General features: G+C 40.3%; 1 protein-coding gene across 4 annotated transcripts in view; it reads right to left on the bottom strand.

The window, feature by feature from the left end:
- Positions 1-24483, bottom strand: part of MAP3K5 (mitogen-activated protein kinase kinase kinase 5) — a 227139-nt gene that overhangs the window by 24021 nt on the left and 178635 nt on the right. For all 4 annotated transcript variants that reach the window (XM_036871441.1, XM_036871443.1, XM_036871442.1 and 1 more), the window contains 8 exons: positions 17809-17936; positions 17019-17155; positions 16002-16107; positions 10916-11073; positions 8323-8500; positions 7583-7603; positions 4675-4852; positions 4416-4584 (listed from right to left, as the gene is read on the bottom strand). In XM_036871441.1, the coding sequence (XP_036727336.1) occupies positions 4416-4584; positions 4675-4852; positions 7583-7603; positions 8323-8500; positions 10916-11073; positions 16002-16107; positions 17019-17155; positions 17809-17936 (1075 nt within the window). The remainder of the gene's footprint in view (positions 1-4415; positions 4585-4674; positions 4853-7582; positions 7604-8322; positions 8501-10915; positions 11074-16001; positions 16108-17018; positions 17156-17808; positions 17937-24483) is intronic.

Here is a 24483-nt window from a genome sequence, read left to right as displayed (position 1 = left end):
ACTTTGAGCAAGGAATATTGCTTCCTTAAAGGAAACATAGTAGGATGTTATTTATCCTCATTTAACTTTAAGAAACAACTGGATTTTTATTATGCTCATTTCTATCTCATATTGCACATTTTGTTATTGCATCATTAAAATTAAATTCCTCAGCTGGGCTGTGAAAATTACAATTTCTAGGAGTCTATTAAAATAAAAGAGAAATGTCCCATCAAGTTCTTTCTCTCAATATATTTTCATTTGGGAGCTCCCTCTCATGTTTATGTTTTGACGAGAAAAAATTATATTGAAAAGCTTGAAAACTGTCATTAAGGGAATATTTTAAAATCAGACTGGGAACAATTATAAACTTTGTTTCTTTTCTTACCACGAACTAAATTACAACCAAAGTAAAGATTCATAGGCAATATCACAGTAACATGAAAATATGTTCAAGAAGAAAAATGTGAGTTATTCAGAAATTGGAAGCTTATCTTAGTGAAAAATCAGTTATGTGTTTGCCAGCAGTTTAAATAGCAATCATTTTTTGGACATTAGCTTTGTTTTCACAACAGGAAAACATGCTGCTTCTGGTTTTTGATGCCACTGCCCTACAAAGGAATGCTGTCTACCCTGGGAAATGTTCTTCTGTCTGGGATATTTCATCACGTACCTAATAGTTATTTCTGTTCTCACTCCTGCCTCTCCGTGTGCACTCATTAACGTGCCTTCATGAACAAGCATCTTAGGTACCAGGTGAGACTGATTCAGTATGAGAAAGTAGCATCTGACAGCGCGCCTTTCCTGACCACTCAGAGGACCATCACAGATTCTCCTGCAAAGGGGCTCTCTCTTCTTTATCCCTTAAGCTTCCTTAAAAATGGTGAGTGGATTTCAGAAGGATGTTACAGATTGAAAGGGCTTTCATGGGCCGCTTTGAGGACCTGACCAACATCTACCTTTTAGTCTTGTTCTAAAGGGTAGGCTTAAATGTAAAGATGTATCTATTAATAGAAATATTTAATACAATGAAAAGACTTATTTCCATCTGGTAGTAGAAGAAAATTAAAGATACTAGATAACTGTTATTAGCCTGCTTGAAAATGATAATAATAACAATAATAGTTAACATTTGTGGAATACATTCTATTATTATCTCAATGATTCATGATCTTAGTTACTCCTTATAGCAACCCTATGAGGTGAATACCATTGTTTCTTCTATTTTATGGATTAGGAAATTCAGCCTCAGAGAGGTTAAATAACTTGCTCAAATCACACAGCCTTTATGTGGTGGAACCAGGCCTCAAAGTCAAGTTGAGGCTGAACCCAAGCTCCTAATCATTACCTTCTATTGCCCCAATCAGCTGGATGAACCAGCAGTAACCTTGGGGCAGGACCTGCTCTATCACAAGATCACCATGGGATGCCACAGGAGCGGATTCATAGAGTCCCCAGCAGTACAGTCAGAAGCACCCTGTCTATCCCTTGACGATTCTGGATTTACTAAGTGATTCTGACCCCAGAATCACTTCTGGTCCCCACTGGTCACTTCATGTTGGTGCACTGAGGCATGCCCTCTGACAGTCGCTTTTAAGTTTTTCTTTCCTTTCTCCTTTTATAGAGAACATTCAAGCGTGCTTAAAAAACTAGGGAGTCACAAACACTTGAATAGGATTAACCAACTCCAAATTTAAGAATTTCAGCATGGTCATGGAACCTGCCAGGTTCTTTGCTGAGGGCTGGGTCAACGACACTAACCAAGGCAGTCCCTGCCCTGATGGACCTACAGTCCAGCAGGGAGACAAAGAAAACCCCCAAACAAGCAGATACTTTCTGTATTAGAAAAGCACACTCATTGGGGATGATTACGAGATTTAAGCAATCCCTGCGTTCTGTGTTTCTGACCTAAAACAGAAGCCTTCATTCCACAGTGGCTGCTGGTGATTCCCTCCCCCAACCCAAGCCCTGCCCCCTCCCCTGCTTTATGTTTCTCCCAGCACTTGTCACCCTCTGGGGTAGCAGTGGGGAGAGCAGTGTGGTACTTGACCCTGGAGCCAGGCCGCCTGCGTTCAAATCCCGACTCCATCACTTAGGGCTGCCTGGCCTCGGTGAGTTACTCAACAACTCTGTGCCTCTGTGTCCTCATCTGCAAAATGAGGATACTACTGAAACTAGTGCCGTAGGACTATTGTCAAGAGGATTAAGTGAGTAGAGACACAGGAAATACTAAGAACAACATCTGGCCCATAGGAAGTGTTTGCTAGTATTACTATATATTTACCATTTATAGAAACATATACGTAACACACATAGTATGTAGCAACACATAACTATATAGTTAACTATATTTGTTACTATGTATTCAACTACGTGTTTACTGTGTTTTTATTGCTTTTCTTCCTCCACTAGAATGTCAGCTTCAATGGGATGCAGATTTTTTTTCTATTTTGCTCACTATAGTGTCCCCAGCACATAGAACAGTGCCTGGCATCTAGTAGATGCTCAATAAGTATTTGTTGAATGAAGGACCTCCAATTACTGCCCAGTTGCTCCTTCCATCTAAACCTGATTCCCCTTCTTATCTTACGCCATCCGATTCTCAGTTCTTGAATGACCACGGTGAACAGACAGAAAGGCAAGAGGGACAGCTAAAGGTTCCAGACTGCTTCTGTCTCCTCCACATCTCCAGATTCTTGCATGGCATCCTCAGCACTCATTCTACCTCCAGCTCAGAGGCCTGGCTGCCCCTCGCCCCAGAGCACCTCCTTTCTGGGCCTCAGAGTCCCTGCTCGCTGGGGGGCAGCTTCCCTCGAGGACCCAAGTCAGAGTTCTGGGAAACGCAGAACTGGAGATTTAACCAACCCGGAGATTTCAGTTCTCCCTGTACCCAGAGGACCCAGAACCTGGAGATTTCAGTTCCCAGAAACTGGAGATTTCAGTTCTCCCTGTACCCAGAGACCCTGCTGACACACACATAGCCTTTCAGCTCCTCCTACGGGACTTAAAGATGTGAACATTACAGAATTCCTAAGGCGATGGAATCAGCAGAGAAACTTAGCGGGGTTCTCGAGACAAAGACAAGCAGGGGCTATAGAGCAAGAGCTGAGAAAGAGAGAGCCTGGATCCATTTACATCCCAATAAAAGCTGAGATACAGGTAAACTGCTAGGCTGAGACTAAAACTGGACCCAATCCCTCCAGCTCCATCCTTTTTTGCAGCTATTTTCCTAGGACAGAAGGGAGGGAAGAAGTTATGTGTCATCCACAGTGATCACGGAGGGACAGGTGGTGGCCACAGGTGCTAAAGCAGGTACACAAGTCCCTGATGCCAACAGAACTGAAAGAGGATGCAGGTGTCATGTCTGGGCCAAGCATGTCTGGGAGGTTTACACCCAAAGGGGGCCTGAGCTTCTGCTCCAGGCACAGGAGGCATCACCTACAGCTTGGAGGTGGGAGAAACCCAATCTCCACTGGGGCAGAGTTCGGAGGGGATTCTTCCTCATTTCTGTAAACAGAATCCCAGGGAATACATTTTCCCAGGTATTATGGGTGAAACAGTGCCATTCCCCCCACCCCCCAATTCATGTTTTGAAGCCTTAACCCCCAATGTGATTGTATTTGGAGACAGGGTCTTTAGGAGGTGATTAAGGTTAAGTGAGATCATAAGGGTGAGGCCCAAATCCAATAGGATTAGTGCTCTTATAAGAAGAGGAAGAGATACCAGGGGCACACAGAGAAAAAAGGGCAGGTGAGGACACAGCAAGAAAGTGGCCATCTGCAAGCCAAGGAGAGAGGCCTCAGGAGAAACCAAACCTGCCAACACCTTGCTTTTAAACTTCCAGTTTCCAGAATCGTGAGACAGAAATTTCTGTTGTTTAAGCTACTGGGTCTAAGGTATTTTGTTACGACAACTTAGCAAACAAATACACCAGGGAAAACGAGTTTGACTGACCAGCTTTGTTTTTTCATAGCACGAATGGCCTCCTAGCATGCTAGATAATTTACTTATTATTGCCCAACACCTTCCATCTAATTGTAGCCCTCCAAGCACAGGGGTCTCTGTTGAATTTGTGATGTTTCCCAAATGCTCAGAGGAGCCAATGGCAGGTACCCTCATGCTAATATCAGAATTAGCAATTCACATGGCTCAGTGCATGTTTATTGATTGAATGAATAAACAAATGAATGAAGGGTGAAAAGGCTTGTAGGGACCAGCTGGAACTTCATCAACATGAAAATTTTGCTTCTGACTTAAAAATAACTTATGTTCAAAAACGCAGTTTCTGTGTTAGGGATCTGCCTATCCCTGGGGTAGGTTTGTTTTATCATCAGGAGAGCGGCAGCTTCCTCATGTCTTCACATCACGTGCGACAGTTCCAAGTGGTTATGACACTGTTAAAATAGGGGAAATGAAGTCTCCATGAGGGGTTTTACCTGAGCCAAAGATTCCATTAAGTTTCTCACAACTTTGTCTTGGTCTTCCGTCAGGATCTTGTGAAGCGTGGCCCGTCTCTCACTGTCCTTCCTCAGCATAAAGAATCCGGAATCCTTTTCTTCAGGAGAAGGTGGAGCGCTGTGGTCTTCAAAATTCTCGTCGGGGATGCTGTAATAATTCAGACAGCACAAATCACAATCTTCTTTACAAAATGACACACAACATACTTCTCTCACCCAAAATAAGCCAGGTCTTTACCCCAGAAAGAGCGTCCGTATTCCTTTGACATCTTTTTCTCCGCAGGACTTGGCTCTTGTTTTGAAAGAGAAGGGATCCACCTTTAACTCCGTGTCTGGAGAAACTGAGCCGTACTCACTGCTACTGCTCGCGTCCTCCACCAGGACAGGCACTGGCAGGGAGATGCTCCTAAGATACTCTGCGTGTCACGAGAGGGGGAAGGAGACGATTAATGGTTCTAAAAACGTGCACACACGGACACACCTATTGAAAGACAGCAAGATTATTTGTCAAGTGTCTCGTTCCAGTGAGTAGCAAAATTATGCTACGTAAGTGGCTGGTCGTGGGACCACGGTGCCTCCCAATGCTCAGTGTAACCCATGCAGGGGGTCGGCGAGGAAAGGGCCTCCTGGGCTCTGAAAGGAGTATCTAAGGGGTGTGAAACTGGAGGAAGCACCAGGCCCAGCAGTTCTGGGTTCTGAGACCTTCGTTTTTATTGTCCTCCTATTAGGAAGGTCATTTATGAGTCTTAGTTTTCATATCTATAAAATAAAGGACCAGATTCATAATTTGTAAACTGTGTGCCTCAGAAGTTTAAGGTTCACCTATTTCTTGGGGCTGCCTTGGATGGGGTGAGTGAGTAGGATTCTGTGATTCTAGAACACAGGCTCCAACCCTGTTTTTCCTGAAACAAATATGTTCTTTCAGTCATATATCAGGGCTCTGCTTAAGGATTCATATTTTAAAAAAAGGTTCTTTACTAAACACAGATTTTGGAAACTAATGGACTAGATGATCTCTTAGGTCTTTCCCAGTTCTCAGACATTATGATTCTATAACAAATGTAAGCTTTTATTTATTTTGATGGAGACTGAACTGGCACAATAGGAGGTGCCTACATTTCATCAAATACTGGTTTTAAAATAAGTAATTTTTGCCAGAAACATCTTTATCAAGCAAATCAATGTCTCAGGCCAAGAGGGCAGAACAGAAAGGGATGGGTCACTGGGAGATAAAAAAAAATCCAGAGAATTCAGGAGGCCTGGAAGAAGTTCTGAGAGAGGAGGAACAGGAGGGTTTTTAGGAAAAGGAGAGGAGACTTTTGCACTGTGGTCTACAATTCTAAACGAGCCACTGGGCATGGGCAGGCCAGAGCAAGAAGAGACCAGCAATAATAGTCATAATAACCACCTTAGGGCAGTTGCTAAGCATGTCACATGTGTAATCGTACTTAATAGTTACAAAGACCCATGGGCAGGTTTTCTAACTGAATCCAGTGGACAGATGAGGTGACTAAGGGTAAGTCATTTCCAAGGTCACCCAGTTAATGCGTGAACCCAGCTGTGACCCCAATGCCCAGCCTCTTAATTCTGACTCTATAAAATCTTAGGATTCTAAAATATCTTTTTTTTTGGTCGTGCAGCACGTGGGATCTTAGTTCCCCAATCAGGGATCGAACCCGTGCCCCGTGCAGTGGAAGCACAGAGTCTTAACCACTGGACTGCCAGGAAGTCCCTTAAGATTCTAAAACATCTTAAGTAAAGTTAGACTCTAAAGCCAGAGCAGAGTCCCAAATGCTCTTGAGTCATCCTGAGTGTAGAGGGGGGAGGGTGTGTGGGAAAGGTGACCCAGAGTTGGGCAGATGGACACCTTCCATCTCATGCTTGTTCTAAGGCACATGCTCACCGAGAGGGCTTGCGGGCAAAACTATCAGCTTAAATTCTCTCTCTCTAGCTCTCTCTTGCCAAGTGTGTAGAGTTGAGTTCACATAATTTCAATATGTGCGTAATGAGAATGCTTCCTAAAACAAAAACCGACGCATATGGAAGGGATAAAGCTACCATGCATCGAGCTTCTGGGCATGGCTCCAGCCTCCTTTGCTATATATTTTTTATTTTGTTCTCAGAACCAAATCTGTGAAGTAGGTACTGTTCCCAACATAGAATGCCTGATGAAACAAGTAAATTGCGGCATGTCACATATTTAGAAAGTGGCTCAGTTGGGATCAGAACCAACTTCCAACTAAGTCCAAAGTGAATCAACTTCTGCTTAAGTACAAAATCAGTGCCCATTTTATGACACCAAAAACAGGCTGGTGGGAAGGCTGTGGAGCACCCCGGGTCCACCTTGTGAAATGCAGTGACTGCCTTCCAGCATCTAGGCTGCTTGTGGAGAAAGGAGGAAAGGGAGGGCGTTCTCCTCACAGAGTTCTCCTTGACTCTCAGAATTGAAGGAGGAATCTGGAAAGGCTGTGGCCAAGAAACCCCAATTACTGGGCCTCTTCTCTGGGCTGAGGCACCTTAAGGAACCTTAAGGAACCTGCCAAAGCCTGCCCCTGGCCTGTGGAAGAATGCACACGACGCTCACAGTGAACAGTTAAGCCCCTGCCTACGTGATCCACAGCTCATTCAACTTAGGAAAAGCCAAAGCCATGGTCATTTCTTTCCTATTCCTTGAAATGCATTAGTTGATCTTCCTAGAGCAGATTTACCTTCCTAGTTATGATCTTCAAAGGCCAATATTAAAAATCACAACTTGTCCTGACCAACTAAATCCAGAGAGAATATAGGACGCCAAAGGTGATAGAGGAAGGTGTCTGGCATTGAAATTTTCCACAAGAAATCCAGTAGGTGGCCAGCTGGCTCCTCAATAAGAAAGAATGGACTCCTCTCAAATTGAAGATTTCAAAAACAGAGTCACCGTCTTCCATTCAGGGAGGAACAATGGAAGCCTCTCTCATGAAGGAGAAAGGTGAGGGGTTTTCTGAAGGAATGAACCCAGCCAGGCTTGCAGCCACACATCCTTAGTACCCAGAGGAGCCCCTCCATGTAAGCAAGGAGCAGAGGATGAGGCTCCTTGACAGGCAATCTAGAGCCTAACCATGATGCACCAAGCTTCAGTTCAACGGACAATATAAAAATAAACTCACCATTCGATCCAGCTGAAAGAGCTGTGGAAAGAAAAGCAAACACAGCAACATAAGCACGCGTTGGGTTTGTTGTTAAACTAAGAAATCAACAAAAAATGAAGTGAATGCTTGAAATGGGATTGATGTCCTTTCCAAACATTCAGTCTGCCCATGTCTTCCCACATAATCCCCAAAAATGCTAACAACAAACGAATCATTCACTTGTTTTTTCTTTTCTGAAATGAGTTATGGAAATTATTGCAAAAAGACAATTTATATTTTTACACTGCTATTTTATTTATAACTGGCAATCTTCTCTTTTTTTTTTTTTTTGAGGGGGGGTTAATTATTCAGGAAGATAGTCTCCTCTAAGAGGCAATGAGTATTTTCTACTACCTAAAATTGAAAGAACATATTATCTAGATGGTTTAGAAGTTTAACAGCTCTGTAATAGCCCTATAGCCCATCTGTGGTAATTTGGAGTTTCAGCTTGAAAAGGCTACATTTCACCTCTTTAACTTTGATCTTTGTATCAGCAACACTAGTATATAGATGCTTATATTCTAGTTCCCTACTAACCATGTGATGGAAGATTATTATGTGTGAGGCCCTAGCATTTGTGAAACTGATGGTAACACTGCTTCCTGACCAGTTTTCAGTATGTCTTTAAGCAAATTAGCTTACTTCTGGAAAAATCTTCCACCTTAAAAGTTTAGGATTTAGTGACTCTGACCTATACCCCCTTCAAGGCAACAACATACCTGAAAGCTTAGGTTGTGTCTTTTTCTTTTTGCTTGAAACTTTTAAGAACTCATCCATAAGCAAGTCGTTAGCACAGTCTCTATTGTCAGGGTCTGGTTCAAAACATTTCAATATGAACGCTTTGGCCTCTGTCGACATGGACTCTGGGATCTCCGGGTGGACTTTAAACATTCCCACCTAAGACACAGCACAACGTGACTTCTGAGTGACCATCTTATCCCATGGGCTCTGGGTTCCATAACCTGGTCACCTAATGCAACAAGCTCCTTTATCATATACTACAAGTTCATGGCTTTTCTCAAAGAGAGACAGGACTTGTTTTCTGTAGGTTATGGAAAGTTTCCAGAGCACTTTTGTAAGTTTATCAATGATACAGGCATAGTAATTAGCTTAAGATAGTAGACAGCAGCACTATGAAATAATAATTCAGTCCTCAAAGTTTTGTGCTTGGCTTTTCCATTTATGAGATTCACTGAATACTCCCAGCAACCCAGTGGATTAAATATTATCCCTGTTACAGCAATGAGAAAAATGAGGCTCACGGGTGTGAGGTTATATGCTTATGAAAAGGCAGATCTGGTATTTGAACCTTCATTTGTTTGGCTTAAAGCATATGTTGTTTCTCCTATGCCACGGTTTGTGAACGTCTTCCCTGTCTCAAATTGCCTACATTAAAAGAGATATTTAAAAATACTTAAAATTGGGACTTCCCTGGTGGCACAGTGGTTAAAAATCCACCTGCCAATGCAGGCAACACAGGTTCGAGCCCTGGTCCAGGGAGATACCACATGCTGCGGAGCAACTAAGCCCATGTGCCACACTACTGAGCCTGCACTCTAGAACCTGTGAGCCACAACTACTGAGCCCACATGCCACAACTACTGAAGCCCGCGTGGCTACAGCCCGTGCTCTGCAACAAGAGAAGCCACCACAATAAGCCCGCGCACCGCAACGAAGAGTAGCCCCCGCTCTCCGTAACTAGAGAAAGCCCGCGTGGCAATGAAGACACAATGCAGCCAAAAATAAATAAATAAAATAAATAAATTTATAAAAATAAATAAAAATACTTAAACAGTTTTTCTATAACAATGAGAACTTTCTTCTCATTGACGTCATTCTAATTTTTTTTCAGTAATGTTTTCATGTATTTAGTACAGAGAAAACTTCCTAAGGAAATCTTCTTTGTTATTAAATAGCTTATATGAATTTATTATTATATAGATAATAAGATATAATTATCTGTAATAATTATAAAGCCTTTATTTACTATGTGTCAGACACTGTTCTAAGTGCTTTGCGCATATTGTCTTATCCACTCCTCAAAACCCTTTATTAGATAGGTACTATTTTTATACCCATTTTATAGATGAGGAAACTGAGATACAAGAAGGTTTAGTAATTTACCTAAAGTCATCAAATAGTTTGACTGTGTCAGAGCCTGGATTCAAACATTGCAAATCTGTGCCAGAGTATGCTATCTCATCTAAAGCATGTTGTATAATAATCCCGGCACCGTGTGGGTAACAGAGGAGCATTTCAGAGTGAAGTCCTAGAGATTGGTGAAAACTTGAAAGACTGGCCAAGAAGAGAAAGACATCCATTCAGGTCCAGAAAGGCAGCTCCCTGAGCAGCTCTCATTGTTCTTTCAGGTTTGGTTACACTACTATTTCTGTATCAGCAGTAGCCTATCAATATTGTCTCTTAAAGTAAACCAAGCTTTGTACAAACACAGAAGGTATGTAATATGTGGTCCCTCATAAGAGGCTATTCACAAACGGAGTAAGTACTAGAAACATGATCAGTGGCAGGGAAAGGAATAACAAATTATGATCAAAAGTCCGATGCCTTAGAGAATAGCAGGCATGTGAGCTTTACTTCTTGGGAAACAGGTGTTCAGCTTCATGTTCCTCTGGCTTGGTGAAGTGGCAGGTGAGGACTACAGGGATTCATGGGCAGGTCACTGTTTGCACAGGCCCCGGATGCTGAAGCTGTGGCCCCTGGGCTCTCTCGGGCCTATTTCCATATCCTGTGCTCCCTATTGTGAGAGATGGAGCTGCTTCCTTTCCCACCCCCAAAACAGCTACTAATGGGCAAATTAACAGGCCAGAAGAGTAGATAGATGAGAATAAGGTTGATGTACTTAAAATAGCAACTATGCCCTTTTATCTACGGCGCCTTCAAACTATGATGATAGAGGAGTAAAGGAAAATATGTCTTTAATACCTCAATGGATAAAACATGTATTTATATCTCCCTCAGTGGAAGATTTTTCAGACTGTGTTTCCCAGAGAGCTTAAATCATCTTCTGTGGAGTGATGTGTTATTCATACTGCATTGTGAAAGGGCAGTCACAGGAAGTTGCACTGAATCGCACTTTATAGTTGGGAAAACTAATGTGGAGAGAGATGCTCCATGTGAGGCAGAGGTGCTGACCGGGGGGAGTGAATCTTGAACTTTATATCTTAGATTGTGCTTACTTAGGCTCCTGTCATTTTACCTAAAAAAATATGACATACACACATGGAACATCCAGGAGCTATGAAGAGCTTTAACCACTGGTTTTTAAGACATTTAAGACACGTGAAATGTGACCTTGAACATAGCTGCTTGTGGTTCCCCGAGTTCATAAAAGGGTGGCTTTCCAGTGGCCATTTCAATGATGGTGCAGCCCAAAGACCAAATGTCAGCTGCTTTCCCGTAGCCTCTGGGTCCTTTATCTATTATTTCTGGTGCCATATACTGAAGGGTACCTGCACATAATTCAAACACAGTTACACTTTAAAAAGAGAAAACAGATGAACACCTAATGACAGTTTCAATTTCTTTATAGAAATAAGGTAACTTTAAAAGCATGATTCGGAAAAAAAAAAAAAAAAAAAGCATGATTCGGGTCTTAATAGCTCATCTTCTTTGAAGTCCAGTTTTTTCTGCTGTTAATAAAAGGGGAAATAGCAGTTTTCATAATGGATTTCATTGGTGACATAAAAATAGCTTACTAATATTATCTGTTTACGAATAGATACTTTCTCCTCTCCTAGATAGTTGATTATAATTGAGGCATCATTTCATTGGGACCTCTTAGAAACTTCTAACAATCATTTGAGAATAACAGAAAATATATCAACACACATTTTTCTGCAATCAGTTTTTCAAATACGTGAAGACTCCCTTTATGTATACTTCTAATCTTTTCCAGGAAAAATTTAGGTCATTCATCCATTTCCTTAGTCTGTTATTTCTCAATTTCTGATTGAATGCTCAGTTATTCTGTTTTCATTCTCATTTCTTAATCATGAAAGCATGAAGATTCTGAAAGTCACTGTTAAAAATAATGTAAATAGTTTTGGGTGTACGTTATTCTGTAAATCTAACATACGTGGCTTCTGCTGTGAGCCTGTGGTCCATGGATAACAGATTAATGGGTCAAAGACAGGTCATGAGCCATCAGTATAGACAAATCACCAGAGTTTAGAAGAATAGAAAGAAAAACAGAGGAGATTTAAAAGGCTTCATGGAATCAGAGAGTCGAAGAGTGTGGTATGACGCAAAGAGCATTAAGTGGGGGCCAAGAACCCCGGTTCTAGTTCTGGCTTCGTATATCCCAAGTGGACACTCAATCGCAATTGTCTCATCGGCTCAAACTAGAGGCTAAATTTATACGTCTAACCTGGAGTGATTTCTCAAAGTCCAGCAATGAGTCAGGAGTGCGAACAGGAACAGATAATTGCATATCCCCGGCTTCTGATGTACTCATGCAAATGATATAATCAGCAAACAGGAACCCATCCAAGATGCCATAATGAATTATTTCAAGTTCTGAGGCATTTGCCAAAAGAGCCACTTCAGTATTTTCTGATTCATAACCAAAGTGACAGACATTTTGATAAATACAGGCAACACCTTTTATGAATGCTCCATGCCTGATTTATAGGTGAAAACTGCTACACAACTTTCCTCTAAACAGTTCCTATAAAATCCACTATCAAAGGCTAGAAACTGGCTGTGTTTATAAAAATAAGGAAAAGTATATTATTTTTGTCACATATTGTCATTTTGCCAGGTTTATCTTCCAGACCTCATCATTACATGACAGTAGCTCATGTTCACAGTCATACACGACTCCACATGTCTGCTCTCAGCTTAAATCAGTAACATTATTGGAGGAAAGCATTTCTCCTGGCGAAGGATAAGGTAACCACGCTCTTCAAATCACTACCCTTAGTAGAAAACTGTTATGATTTCTCTTCATTAACAGCTTCCCCAAAAGTGATCATTTTTTACAATGTAAATAAAATCAAGTGACTGTTTAGAAAATATGTGTTGAAGTCTACCACTCTTTTTTTATCTCTGGATCTAAAATAGACTTAATGAAAGAATTTAAGCTGTACTAATATCTCAGTAGGAATTACAATTGACCAAAAATATAGTGAATTTTAAAAACTGGACAATTCAAGTAATATCTTAATAATAAATTATGCAATGTTTTTATTCACAGGTAATATTTCAAAGAGCAATATCTGCCAATTGTGTTTAATTATCCCCCATCGAGCAAGTGCCAAAAAAAGCAGGCTTAGCTATGTGTTCCTATCTGCTCTCCTTACTCCACAAGCACATGACACAATATTTTATATAAAGAGATTTATAGAGTTGGATAATGAAGATCAAGCCAATCTGAACATTAGCCCAAGGAAAACAAGTGAGAGTATTAACTGTAAAACCCATAGCTCATATATCTTCATTAAAATAAAAAATTACTTTAAAATAATCTGTTTTAGAATTTCTTTGCCACTGCAACCACCCAGGAGCCACTACAAGTCAGTGGTTAAAAGCTTAAACTTTGATGTCACACTACATCCACTCATTCATTTAGCAGATCTATACTGAGGGTCTACTATGGGCCAGGCACTTAGAATATAGCAGTGGCTGAAACAGGCAAAAATCCCTGGGCTTGTACAGCTTACATTTTTGCAGTGGGAGACAGACAATAAACTATAGTACAATAGATAAATAAATTATATAAATGTTAGTAAGTGATGTGTTAAGATTAAAAAAAAAAAAAAAAAAGCAGGGGATGAGGATCGGAAGTGCCCAGGAAAGGGCTGCCATGTAAACAGGGCAATCACAGGCCTCACTGAGATGACATCTGAGTTAAGGCTGGAAGGAGGTGAGGGACTTAGCCAGGCAGAGAGTTGGGAGAAGAGTGTTATAGAAGGAAAAGCATGTGCAAAGGCCCTGAAGCAGGACCCCGCCTGGTGTAATGAAGGAAGTGCAGGAAGGCCTATACAAGGTGGGAAGGGTAGGAAGTGGGTCTAAAATGTAATGAACTCCGAGTAGGTCTGAGCCTTGTCCATCATTGTAAGGACTTTGGTGTCTATTTACTCAAAAAATAGAAAGCTATTGAGGTCTTTGAGTGATAGGGCTTGATTTATGTTTTTACAGGATTGCTCTGGCTGTGGTGTTGAGGGAAGACAGTAGGGGCAAGAGTGGAAGCAGGGAGAACAGGCTATTGAGGTCATGCAGGTGAGGTGGGAGCTGTGGAAGGAGGGAGGAGCTAGTCCAAATTTGGACACATTTTGAAGGCAGAGCCAATAGGTTTCCTTGGTGGATTGAGTTGAAGCATGAGAAAAGAGAGGCGCCGTGGATAACTCTAAGTTTGGAGTGGCCAATCGAGACAGAGAAGAGGGTGGGTGGAACAGGTTTCGGGAGAAGCTGATTCATTCCATTTGGCATGTTAAGTCTAGTTGAATTGCAGCTCTTTTCGTTACTAGATTTGTGACCTCAGGCAAGTTACTTAACCTCTTTGAACCTTTATTTTCTCACCATAGACTGGGAAAATGATACCTAAGGATTAGGGTTGATACATGAATTTCAGTGAAATAACATGTAATGCAATTAACAGGGATGCAGTAAGCGCTCCACAGGGAGTAGTTGCTGCTGCCTTCCCTCTCACCAAATCACCAAGAAGTCACACAGGTCACTGTCTTTCAACTCAGTTCATCAGAGGTTGCCTATACCTGTGCCTTGGCCAGCGCTGAGTTAGTGCTGTGAGGCCTGCACACCCCAGGCCCTCGTGATCAGCGCTGGAGACAGACCCACGCATATGTGTCACACACATCACATCATGTGAGGTCAGTGCAAGAAGTCCAAGCAAAGGGGTCCTGGAGGACTGCTTTACTACAACTTCTCTGGCGATTTAAAAAAAATGTTTTAAAGATAAGCAGCAGATAGTAAATTAACACCTTGCCCAAATCAAGAGCCTGAAAGTAAGGATTTTCTTTGCAGAAATTACTGAGTCTTGGCAGCATCTAAAGTGACTCTTGCCAAATGGAGGGAGTATGAGGAAAAGAAATGTAAATATATTTAAAGTTGCTAGAAGGATGAAATTTATTTTGTTCAAAAAAATACATTCTAAATGTGTTTAATTCTGTGCCCTGAAATACCCACTGCCGTTGAGAGTAGGAATGGGGTCAGAGAATTTGCTGATTGAATGTTCTGAGGAGAAGCCTTATAGACTTTCTCTCTCTCTTCCTTTCCCCTTTCCAGGCTTCCAGAACAGATTCTTCAGCAAGGTGGAGAAAAAGATGGACTGGAGCAAGAAGATCAAAGCAAAGAACAAGGGGTGGATTAAAAATCTGAGTTCTATCATTTACAAGCACTTGTGACTTCCGGGTATGAAGTCCCTTCTCTCTCTCAATTTCTTCATCTGCACAATGGAGGCCATGCCACCTCCTCACAGAATTCAGAAAGGGGGACATCTGGCCATTTTGCTTTATATTAGACCAAAGATAATTCATTATCTTTTTTTTTTTTTTTTTGGCCGCGCCATGCCACTTGCGGGGTCTTAGTTCCCCGACCAGGGACTGAACCCGGGGCCAAAGCAGTGGAAGCACTGAGTCCTAACCACTAGACCGCCAGGGAATTCCCAATAACAAGAACTTAACATTTCATGAGAATCAGCAGAATAATGGAGTGGTAAAAGCTTGGAGTGGAGAGCAGGGTTGGAGTTCCAGATGCCCTCCCCATAACTGTTGGGCAGTCAATCTCTCTGAGCCTCTGTTTCCTCTTGGCTACTGTCACCTTTTTGGAAATCACTTTGTCTCCACCCTCTCAGGAGTTTGCTCCAGTGGCAGCTCAGTAGCTGCATTGCCTAATTTCTCAGGAAAGCTTTCTCCCCACCCTGCTTCTGAGTTAGTGAGTCACTTCCTTTTTCTGAATTGAAATCTTAGTTATTTATGTGCTGTGTAGGGGAATAGACCACAGGGAGTAAACAGATTAGGAAAGAGGGAACGCATAGTCCAAATGGGAAATGATTAAAGTATAAGTAAGAATCACTGAGAGGCTAGGCTAAAGAAACGTTAAAAAAAGGAATCTTGTTGGGATTATAGTGGTTGTAGATCAACCTGGAGAGAAGTAACGACATGAAAAGAAAAACAAATAACAAATTGAGAGTTAAAAAAAAAATCTTCAGCGGCATTAAGCAGGAGACTGAGCGAGTCATATAAATACGAGGTAAGAAATGGGCCAGATCAAATTCTCTATAACATTTTTCAGGGCATCAAAAGATATCAACATTAATGTTGGTGAGAACACAGACTAAATTTACCTCTCACATTATGCTCAAATGCAGCAATTATTTCTTTAATTACATAAGGTCTCTATCATCATTGCAAAAACATACCAGTAAAAGTTTCAGTACATGGATTTATGCCAGCAAGCCTCTTTGATGTCCCGAAATCAGAGATCTTGAGAACACCGCTATAGGTATTAATCAACACATTGTCCCCCTAGAGAAGAGAGAATTTTAATCAAAAATGTTATCTTTCTTCCAATATTGTTTGTTGTTGGCTTGAAAGTCTAGTAAGTAAAGGTGTCCTTACAGCAAAAAGGACACTGATTCTATACTCTTCCTTAATAGTTAATCTCAGTAGTGAATTCTTGACACCACTTTCGTTTACATATTATCAGTTCACAATATGCTACTCAGGTCACAAGGTCAAACGAGGTTTACAGATAGTAGGGGCTATTTGTGTGTGATATGGGTATGATAAGTTAACGATATTTATAACTTCTCAATCACTTTACTTTCTTTTCTATGTTGTTTTACTTCTTTTCCTGGACTATTTAGGGGCAGCACAAATAAATGGGTATTTGGGTTGGTTTTAGGGTAGTAAGATTAACTTACTTTCAATAGTCCAGACTTTGTCATAAATTTACTAGTTCTGAAGTTTCCCTTTTTAAGGAGAATTGCAAAAATTATCTAATTTTAGTTCAACGCATGAGTATATGATACTTGTGAGAAGTGGGGATTTTATTTTTTCCTTCTAACTATTCATCCATTAATTGAACAAATATTTACTGAGTAGCAAGGATACAAAGATTAACCAGCCTGTAAGCCTCTTGGGAGCGAGGACCATGTCCTGTTTAACTTTGTTCTGCTGAGCCACCCCCACAGGGCACCTGAAACAGGGCCAGGCATAGAGTGGAAACTGAATCTTTTTTGGTTGAACATGGTTAAGGGGTTTATTCCTTGAGTAGAAGAGATAAGACATGAATATCAATAACTGACTCAGGGCAGAGTGCTGTTTCTAGGATTTATTTATCATTCCAAATTAATACCCACAAGACAATATGACTTTTGCAAATAAAACAATTACTCATCAGGCAACTTACGAGAATGAATCCTAGTTCATCCTACCTTTATATCCCGGTGAACTATCTGATTGTCATGGAGGTATTTTAATCCTTCCAGTATTTGCTTGGTATAAAAGCCAATTGTTTGCTCGTTGTCTTTCAGTGGGCCCCATTTGGAACGAAGGAGAGCAGAAAGACTTCCTGTAAGTAGGGAGAAACAGTGGATAAAATCTTATCCAAATGAATTCTTTAAAGCACGTTAATAATGTAACATGAATTTAAGCTAACATTTATTGGTTATTAACAGTGGCCCGGGTACTATACTAGATACAGTACTTGGGCTCAGATATAAATAGGAAAGTGTCCCTGCTCTGAAGATGGTCATTATCAAATACAGTCAAAGACCACTCAGTTTGCTAACCTTAATCCAAGTCACGATGATTGATACAAAAACAGTTCTGATACTTATTTATTGTCCCCGAATAAACTGTAAGGTAATGTCATATGTCAAATTTTTCTGTACATTTAGACAAATTAAGACCTGTAAACTAGTAAATCCCATTCAATTTTACTCCTCTTCAAGGCCCTAGAAACATATTTTTTAAAGTAAGTTGTTTTCTGAGGTTTTCCTATACTTCATTTATTTATTTATTTTTATTGAGATATAGTTGATGTACCATATTATATAAGTTTCAGGTGTACAACATAGTGATTCATAATTTTTAAAGGTTATATTCCATTTATAGTTATTATAAAATATTGGCTATAATCCCTGTGTGGTACAATATATCCTTGTAGCTTATTTATACATAGTAGAAACTTACACATTTTAAAGAAAAAAACCCATGTCTTACCCCCTGGGACCTGCTCCATGAAGATTTTAATGAAACCATTCTCACTGAAAGAGCCCAGATACTGAACAATATTTTTGTGCTTCAGATGCTTATGCAGTGCTATTTCTTCATGTAGGGGCTGGGAGTATCTGAAAGACATGCAAATGCCAGTGAGCTAATTTTGTAGCCAGACTTTTGTGTATAAATTTAAGCAATACAAATGGAAAATCCCCATATATGAAATCAAATATGACCATCTAAGGCCTTTATTTCTCATCACATAAATTCTGTGAAGTTGGAGCCCTGGTAGGGTCTAAGGGGAAATGTGCCAGGTACTGTTCTACGTCTTCTGTATATATTAACTCATTTCTCACAACAAGCCCATGAGAAGGTACTACTAAGATGCCCATGTTACAGATAAGGAAATTGATTCACAGAGAGGATAACTAACCTGCCCAAGGTCTCAAAGCTTAGTAAGTGAAAGAGCTAAGATTTGAACCCAGGAAAACTGAAATCATCCACACAGCTCACTGTCCACATTAACACGACCTTCTATTCCATTGGCTTCATAAGTTTATTATTCCAGGAGATTCTTGCTCAGGAAGATAAAAATTACAAATAATTTTAATATTCATTCCAGAACTTACTGGAAGGCCCAGCAGCTCTTCAGTAGAAAACATAAAACCATTTATATACCAAGCCTCCTTGATTCTATTCTATCCAATTCTATTCTATCATAATTTTTTTACCCAATCCTAACTGAGCCTCCATACTGAAAGACCAGTTTTAGACCAGACCTCAAAATCATGTACTTGGTATATACTGCTTTATCAAATTATAAGATGAAAGTGTTTTGTATTTCTGGAACAGACAGAACAACACTTTTTTTTTTTAAATTTTTATTGGAGTATAGCTGCCTTATAATATTGTGTTAGTGTCTACTGTACAGCAAAGTGAATCAGCTATACGTATACATATATCCCCTCTTTTTTGGATTTCCTTCCCATTTAGGTCACCACAGAGCACGGAGTAGAGTTCCCTGTGCTATACAGTAGGTTCTCATTTGTTACCTATTTTATATATAATATCAGTAGTGTATAGATGTCAATCCCAATCTCCCAATTCATTCCCCGCTTCCCCTTTGGTACCCATACATTTTTTTTTTGAATTTTATTTATTTTTTATACAGCAAGTTCTTAGTAGTTATCTATTTTATACATATTAGTGTATACATGTCAATCCCTATCTCCCAATTCATCCCACCCCCCTCCCCCCACCCTCCACTTTCCCCCCTTGGTGTCCATATGTTTGTTCTCTGCATCTGTGTCTCTGTTTCTGCTTTGTAAATAAGATTATCATACAGAGTGAAGTCAGAAAGAGAAAAACAAATATCATATATTAACGCATATATGTGGAATCAGAACAACACTTTTGATGATTATCTGAAGTACTATGAAGTTTGTAGGCTCTTAACAATCCTGAATATTAATATATCATCATATATTATATTAATATAATTATTGTATAACTAACTGTGGTAGGATGTCAGCATAAAGACAGACTCAAAGCTATTCCCTAATTTTTTTCTGTTGTACAATGGAGGCTACAGGTATGAAAGGCATTAACCACTAAAACATAAAATACATGCTGCCTCGTAATTTGCTTCAGTTCTACGTGTAAGAAATGCTCAGATCTTATAATGGCAAATCCATATAAGCAGAATGGATTTTTCTGAATGCCAGTAAGAATACTAGAATCAGTTAGTATTGAATAATATATTAGTAGGTTACAAAAAACCCAAATTCATTTAATTAATTAATTTTAAAAATTTATTTATTTACTTATTTATTTATTGGCCATGCCGCCAAGCTTGTGGGATCTTAGTTCCCTGACCAGGGATTGAACCCAGGCCCTGGCAGTGAAAGCGCTGAGTCCTAACCACTGGACCGCCAGGGAATTCCTGCAAATTCATTTAATTGAAACAAACTTTTATATTCTGTGAAATATTACTCAGAAAGCTGCCAACAACAACAAAAAATTGACTTGTATATTAGATCTTTTACTAATTTTAGTTTTCTTTAGAATTGCTCTAGGAACTAAAGGCTGGTATTAAACTAAACCCCTTAACAAGGTATCAACTAGGGACAACACCATTTTGATTATTGCTTGAATGAGTTAACACAAGAAATACCAGTGTTACCAAGAAGATCCTTAGGTAATGACTCTCAACTATGAAGACATTTACAAGTTACTTTTTCCATGGAGTTTAAAACAATCTATTAACACTAGTTACTAAGATTGCTCGTGATATGCATGAAATAAAATAGTGGCAATATTGGGCCAATTCTATAGATTTGGTAGATCAAGATGACTAAATTATCTGAAGCAAGAGGCTAACTCAGTTTATGATAATTAAAGGGCTCCCACCCCTGACACTCTATTAAATATCAATCATAAATGTTTAAATATAAGATCCTGGAGAAACAAATGTACTACACACACTCCTCCTTATGTAACCAAAGGATAGCTCAAAAGTTACAATAATAGTCAGGATTCATCCTGGCTAAGAATAAGAACTTTTCTCCAATATGGAAATGATTAGTAACACCTAGCAATTCTCACTAAATGTAAGTGAAAGTTTAAGTATCAAGCACTCAATTAGCATGAAATTATAATTTGTTCAGGTCAATAAGCAATGTTTGTCTACAGGAATTACAAGAAAATCCCGTTTCTTCTCAATTAGCTGTGACAATGGAAAGAAGAAATGGTACAGATAGAGATACATGCATTTAGCTTTGAAAAATTATTAAATCATATGTGTCTCCAGAGCACCTCTGCTGAGTCAAATTCCCACTACAACCATCCAAAGCAGTGGTTCCCAACCTTGGCTGGACATTTGCATCTCCCGGAAGGATTTCTAAAAATATCAATGCCCACGACCCACCCCAGAATTCTGAGGGGTAGGGCCTGAGTATCAGTATCAGTAAAGTTCCCCAGATGGCTCTAATATACAGCTGGGTGGAAATACCTGATCTAAGTTAATAGTTGAGGGGTGTGTAGAATGTTAGCAGAAGCCAACCTGAGATGAACAACTAGCTGGGACAGATTATGAGAGTGTCCTTAAAATGCACCAGCTCGCTCTTACGACGACTCTGACGCTCTAACAAAGCATTTTTAGAGTGTGAGGGAAACACAGAAGAAGCTGTTTTTGTTGCTATGATCCTTCACTACAGATGGCAGTGGTTAGTATATGCTGGATTATGCATTATTCATACCCATTCTACCATCTTAGCAATTATCCTTTGTAACTGCTATCTTGTTAATAGCAACCTGAAAAAACCTCTCCAGGTCACAAAGGTGGAAATACCTTTGTGTGCTGTATCTCACAATAACATGATAGACTTCACTGCAATCTTCTTTTAGAGGTAACAAAAAGATGTCCCACACTAGCTGTTCAAGAGAAGGGCTTGTCATGCCAAGTATTTTCAAACAACCCATGTTATACCAAATGGATCTTTATTGGTGTTGGTGTACTCTGTGTGTGCACAGTGGCAGCTGAATAAACTTAAGCTACAAAGATAGTTTTAAAAGTGGTTTCCTTCCAAGTACCTACTTAAATTTATCTGGTGGTGGGAAAGGAGGTGATGTTGCTGCAGATTAGTGAGTTTGCTGCAGCAATTTGATAGTGACAAACCTTTAACATTCTGTATTGCTTAAAAATCCACTCTATGTATATAATACTTAAGAACCTATAGGAATATTTAATAAAAATTTTAATATGACAAATTTATGTATATTCCCTTAGGTATTTAATGAATAGTTTCTATCACCATCACGTACGAATTCATATATATATGTCTCATGAACTAACCAAGGGGAAACTGCAAAAATACCACAGAAAACATAAAATTGAATTTACTGTCTGCCTATCTAATATCCGTTCTTCCCTCTTTCTATGATCTTGTTTGGAGAAACAACTGGCCAACTTAAAATCTGCGGAGTTTCTAGCCTCCTTTGTAGTTACGGGTGTCCACTTTTGGCCAATGAAACAGAGATGAAAGTATGTTGGACATTTCTGAGAAAATTTGTTTTCCTTTTTCCTCTTCCTGCTTGGAATGCAGATATGGATGCTGAAGGCAGAGTGGCCACTTGTCACAGTCATGCACCAAGGATGGAGACTAAGTATGGAGAAGCAGAAAGAGAGCTGAGGCCTGGGACACTGGATGCATGGGAAAGAAGGGTGTCTTTTTCAGATTGGAGTAATCAGAGAAGGCGTCTCTGAGGGCCTGAGAATTGAATTGGGACCTAACTGATGAAAATGAGGCAATCCTGCCAAAATCTGGGGACTGAGCCTTGGTGGGCCTGATAGACAGAGAGAGGACAGCGTGGCTGCAATAGAGAAGGTGAGGCCCCAGAGGGAGGCAGACGTCTATGCTAAGGGTTCTGGGCTTTACACTGGTTACATGAGAATCCACTGAAGGTTTTAAGTGGTAGTGACACGATGTGATTTCAACTTGAGAACGATCTCTGTGCCTTCTCTGAGGAAGGGTGGAGTAGGAGTGGAGGAAAGAGTGAAGTGATCTTGGAGAGCCAGCAGTGAGCGGGCTTGAAGAGATCTTAGTTCTCCACCCAGAAGTCGAACCTGGGTAGCCTGGATGAAAACCAGGAATCCTAGCTGCTAGCCCACCAGGGGCTAGAGGCTAAAGCAAAGTTCCCCTGGTTCTTGTCCCCGTTTGAAAGCAAGAATGTTTCAAGGAGGCAAAAACTGTATAACAGGTACAAAGTTTATTATTAGAGACACAGCACAACAAGTGGGAGAGCACACTAAGAAACCATTTATTTATTTAAGACAGAAGCAAGGCAGAAATACACACCCAGAGAGAAAGGGTACAGGCGTCCTCTCTAAAGAGGAGGAGCGCAGTAAAGAGGTGATTTAAATCACTTATATAGGAAAGTCCTTCCGGGTCCTTGTTTACCTCTGGCCAATTATCTTGCTTCTTTTTTTACACCTGACCTGTTCCCCAACATGCATGCACAACGTTTTGCTAAGATGGATTCCCCTGCAGAGGCCTGTGGGTGCATGTCTACACTTATTATGGGGTGGTGCCCCCTCCCTTTTTGACCCCCAAGGAGGCTTCCTGTGCATGTGCAGACAGGGAAGTTTTCCTTGACCTTAGGAGTGGTTATCTTATCTCTTTACCTCAGCAGAGTTCAGCTCCAGCCACTAATTTTGTCCTTGGAGTGTCTAGGGAAAACAAGGCTTCAATTTTACTCCACTTGACAAACACCAGCTGTCCAGCCCAGGGGCCCATCTATCTCCTACCTCAAATGCAGAGACTAGTTATGAATCAGTTGCAGTAAGGAGTCTGGGTGGGAAACCCGAAGGCTTAGACTGGTGATGGGAAAGAGTGGAAAAATTCAGAAAACATTAGAGGTTGAGACAACAGTAGAACTTATGATGGAGTAATGTAAACCAAGACAGAGAGGAATCCAAATGAATTCTAGTAGCCTCAACACCTGGATGGGTGGGGTGAGATTAACTGACACAGGGAATCCTGCAGGTCAAGTACATCTGAGGGTAAAAAATCCACGGTTCAGCTTGGGCCATGTTAACCTTGAGGTGTCTTTTAGATTTACAAGTGGAGAGGTTGGGTAAACACAGGAGTGTCCTTTCTGAAGAAAGCCGATCATGTGACTGTACCATGGTGGCCAAATACCGTGAACTTGAGGGGAAGCCAAAATAAGTCCATGATGTAGCCCAGCATTGAAGTTTGGCCGAATAAGAAATATTGTAACAAGAGACTCAATCCAATTCTCTCTCTTTCAGAGTCTGAATCCACAACATGTAGAAAATGTAAATAATTGATTGTAGGAGCAGCTACCTTACAAAGAGAAGCCATAAGAAAAGCTATGAGGCAGCAGAAATCATGAGATTGAGAGAAGAGAGAATTGTTGTTTGGAGAAACAAATGGTAGGACAGAGCACTGGAGCAGAGAGCAACAGATAACCCTGCCACCACAGCTGTTCTGCTCCCTGCACAACTTTCTTGTTCCTAAAAACCATTCCATTTTCCTCAAGGCCCCATTATGTGTGGTTCAAACCATTTCCTCAAATATTTCTTCTCCTTCTCTTTTCTTTCTGGTATTCCCTTTAGGTATGTCACACCTTTTGTAGTCATCCCACAGTTCTTGGATGTTCTGTTCAATTTTTTCTGTCTTTTTCTCTCTTTGCTTATCAGTTTTGAATGTTTCTATCGACATATCCTCAAACTCATTTCTGTTACAGTGTTTTTCACCTCTAGTATTTCTTTTTCATTCTTTCTTAGCATTTCCATCTCTCCACTTACATTGACATCTGTTCTTGAATGTTTTCTACTTTTTTCAGTAGAGCCCTTAGCATATTAATCACAGTTGTTTTAAATTTGCCAGTCTGATAATTCCAACATCCCTGTCATATCTGAATCTGGTTCTAATGCTTGCTCTGTGTCTTCAAACTGTATTTGTTGCCTTTTAGTATGCTTTGTAAAAAAAAACCAAAACAAACAAACAAAAGAAGCTGTGGAAAGCTGGACATGATGTATTAGGTAAAAAGAACTCTGCTAAATAGATCTTTAGTGGTATGGTGGTGAGGCGTGGGGTGAGGGGAAGCATTGTTCTATGGTTTTGTGAATTAGTCTCTGTCTTTTAGTGAGCCTGC

This window comes from Balaenoptera musculus, chromosome 12 (assembly GCF_009873245.2).
Source record: "Balaenoptera musculus isolate JJ_BM4_2016_0621 chromosome 12, mBalMus1.pri.v3, whole genome shotgun sequence".
Lineage (NCBI taxonomy): Eukaryota > Metazoa > Chordata > Mammalia > Artiodactyla > Balaenopteridae > Balaenoptera > Balaenoptera musculus.
Note: the sequence above shows the minus strand (reverse complement) of the source record. Positions and strands in the feature narration are given on the sequence as shown.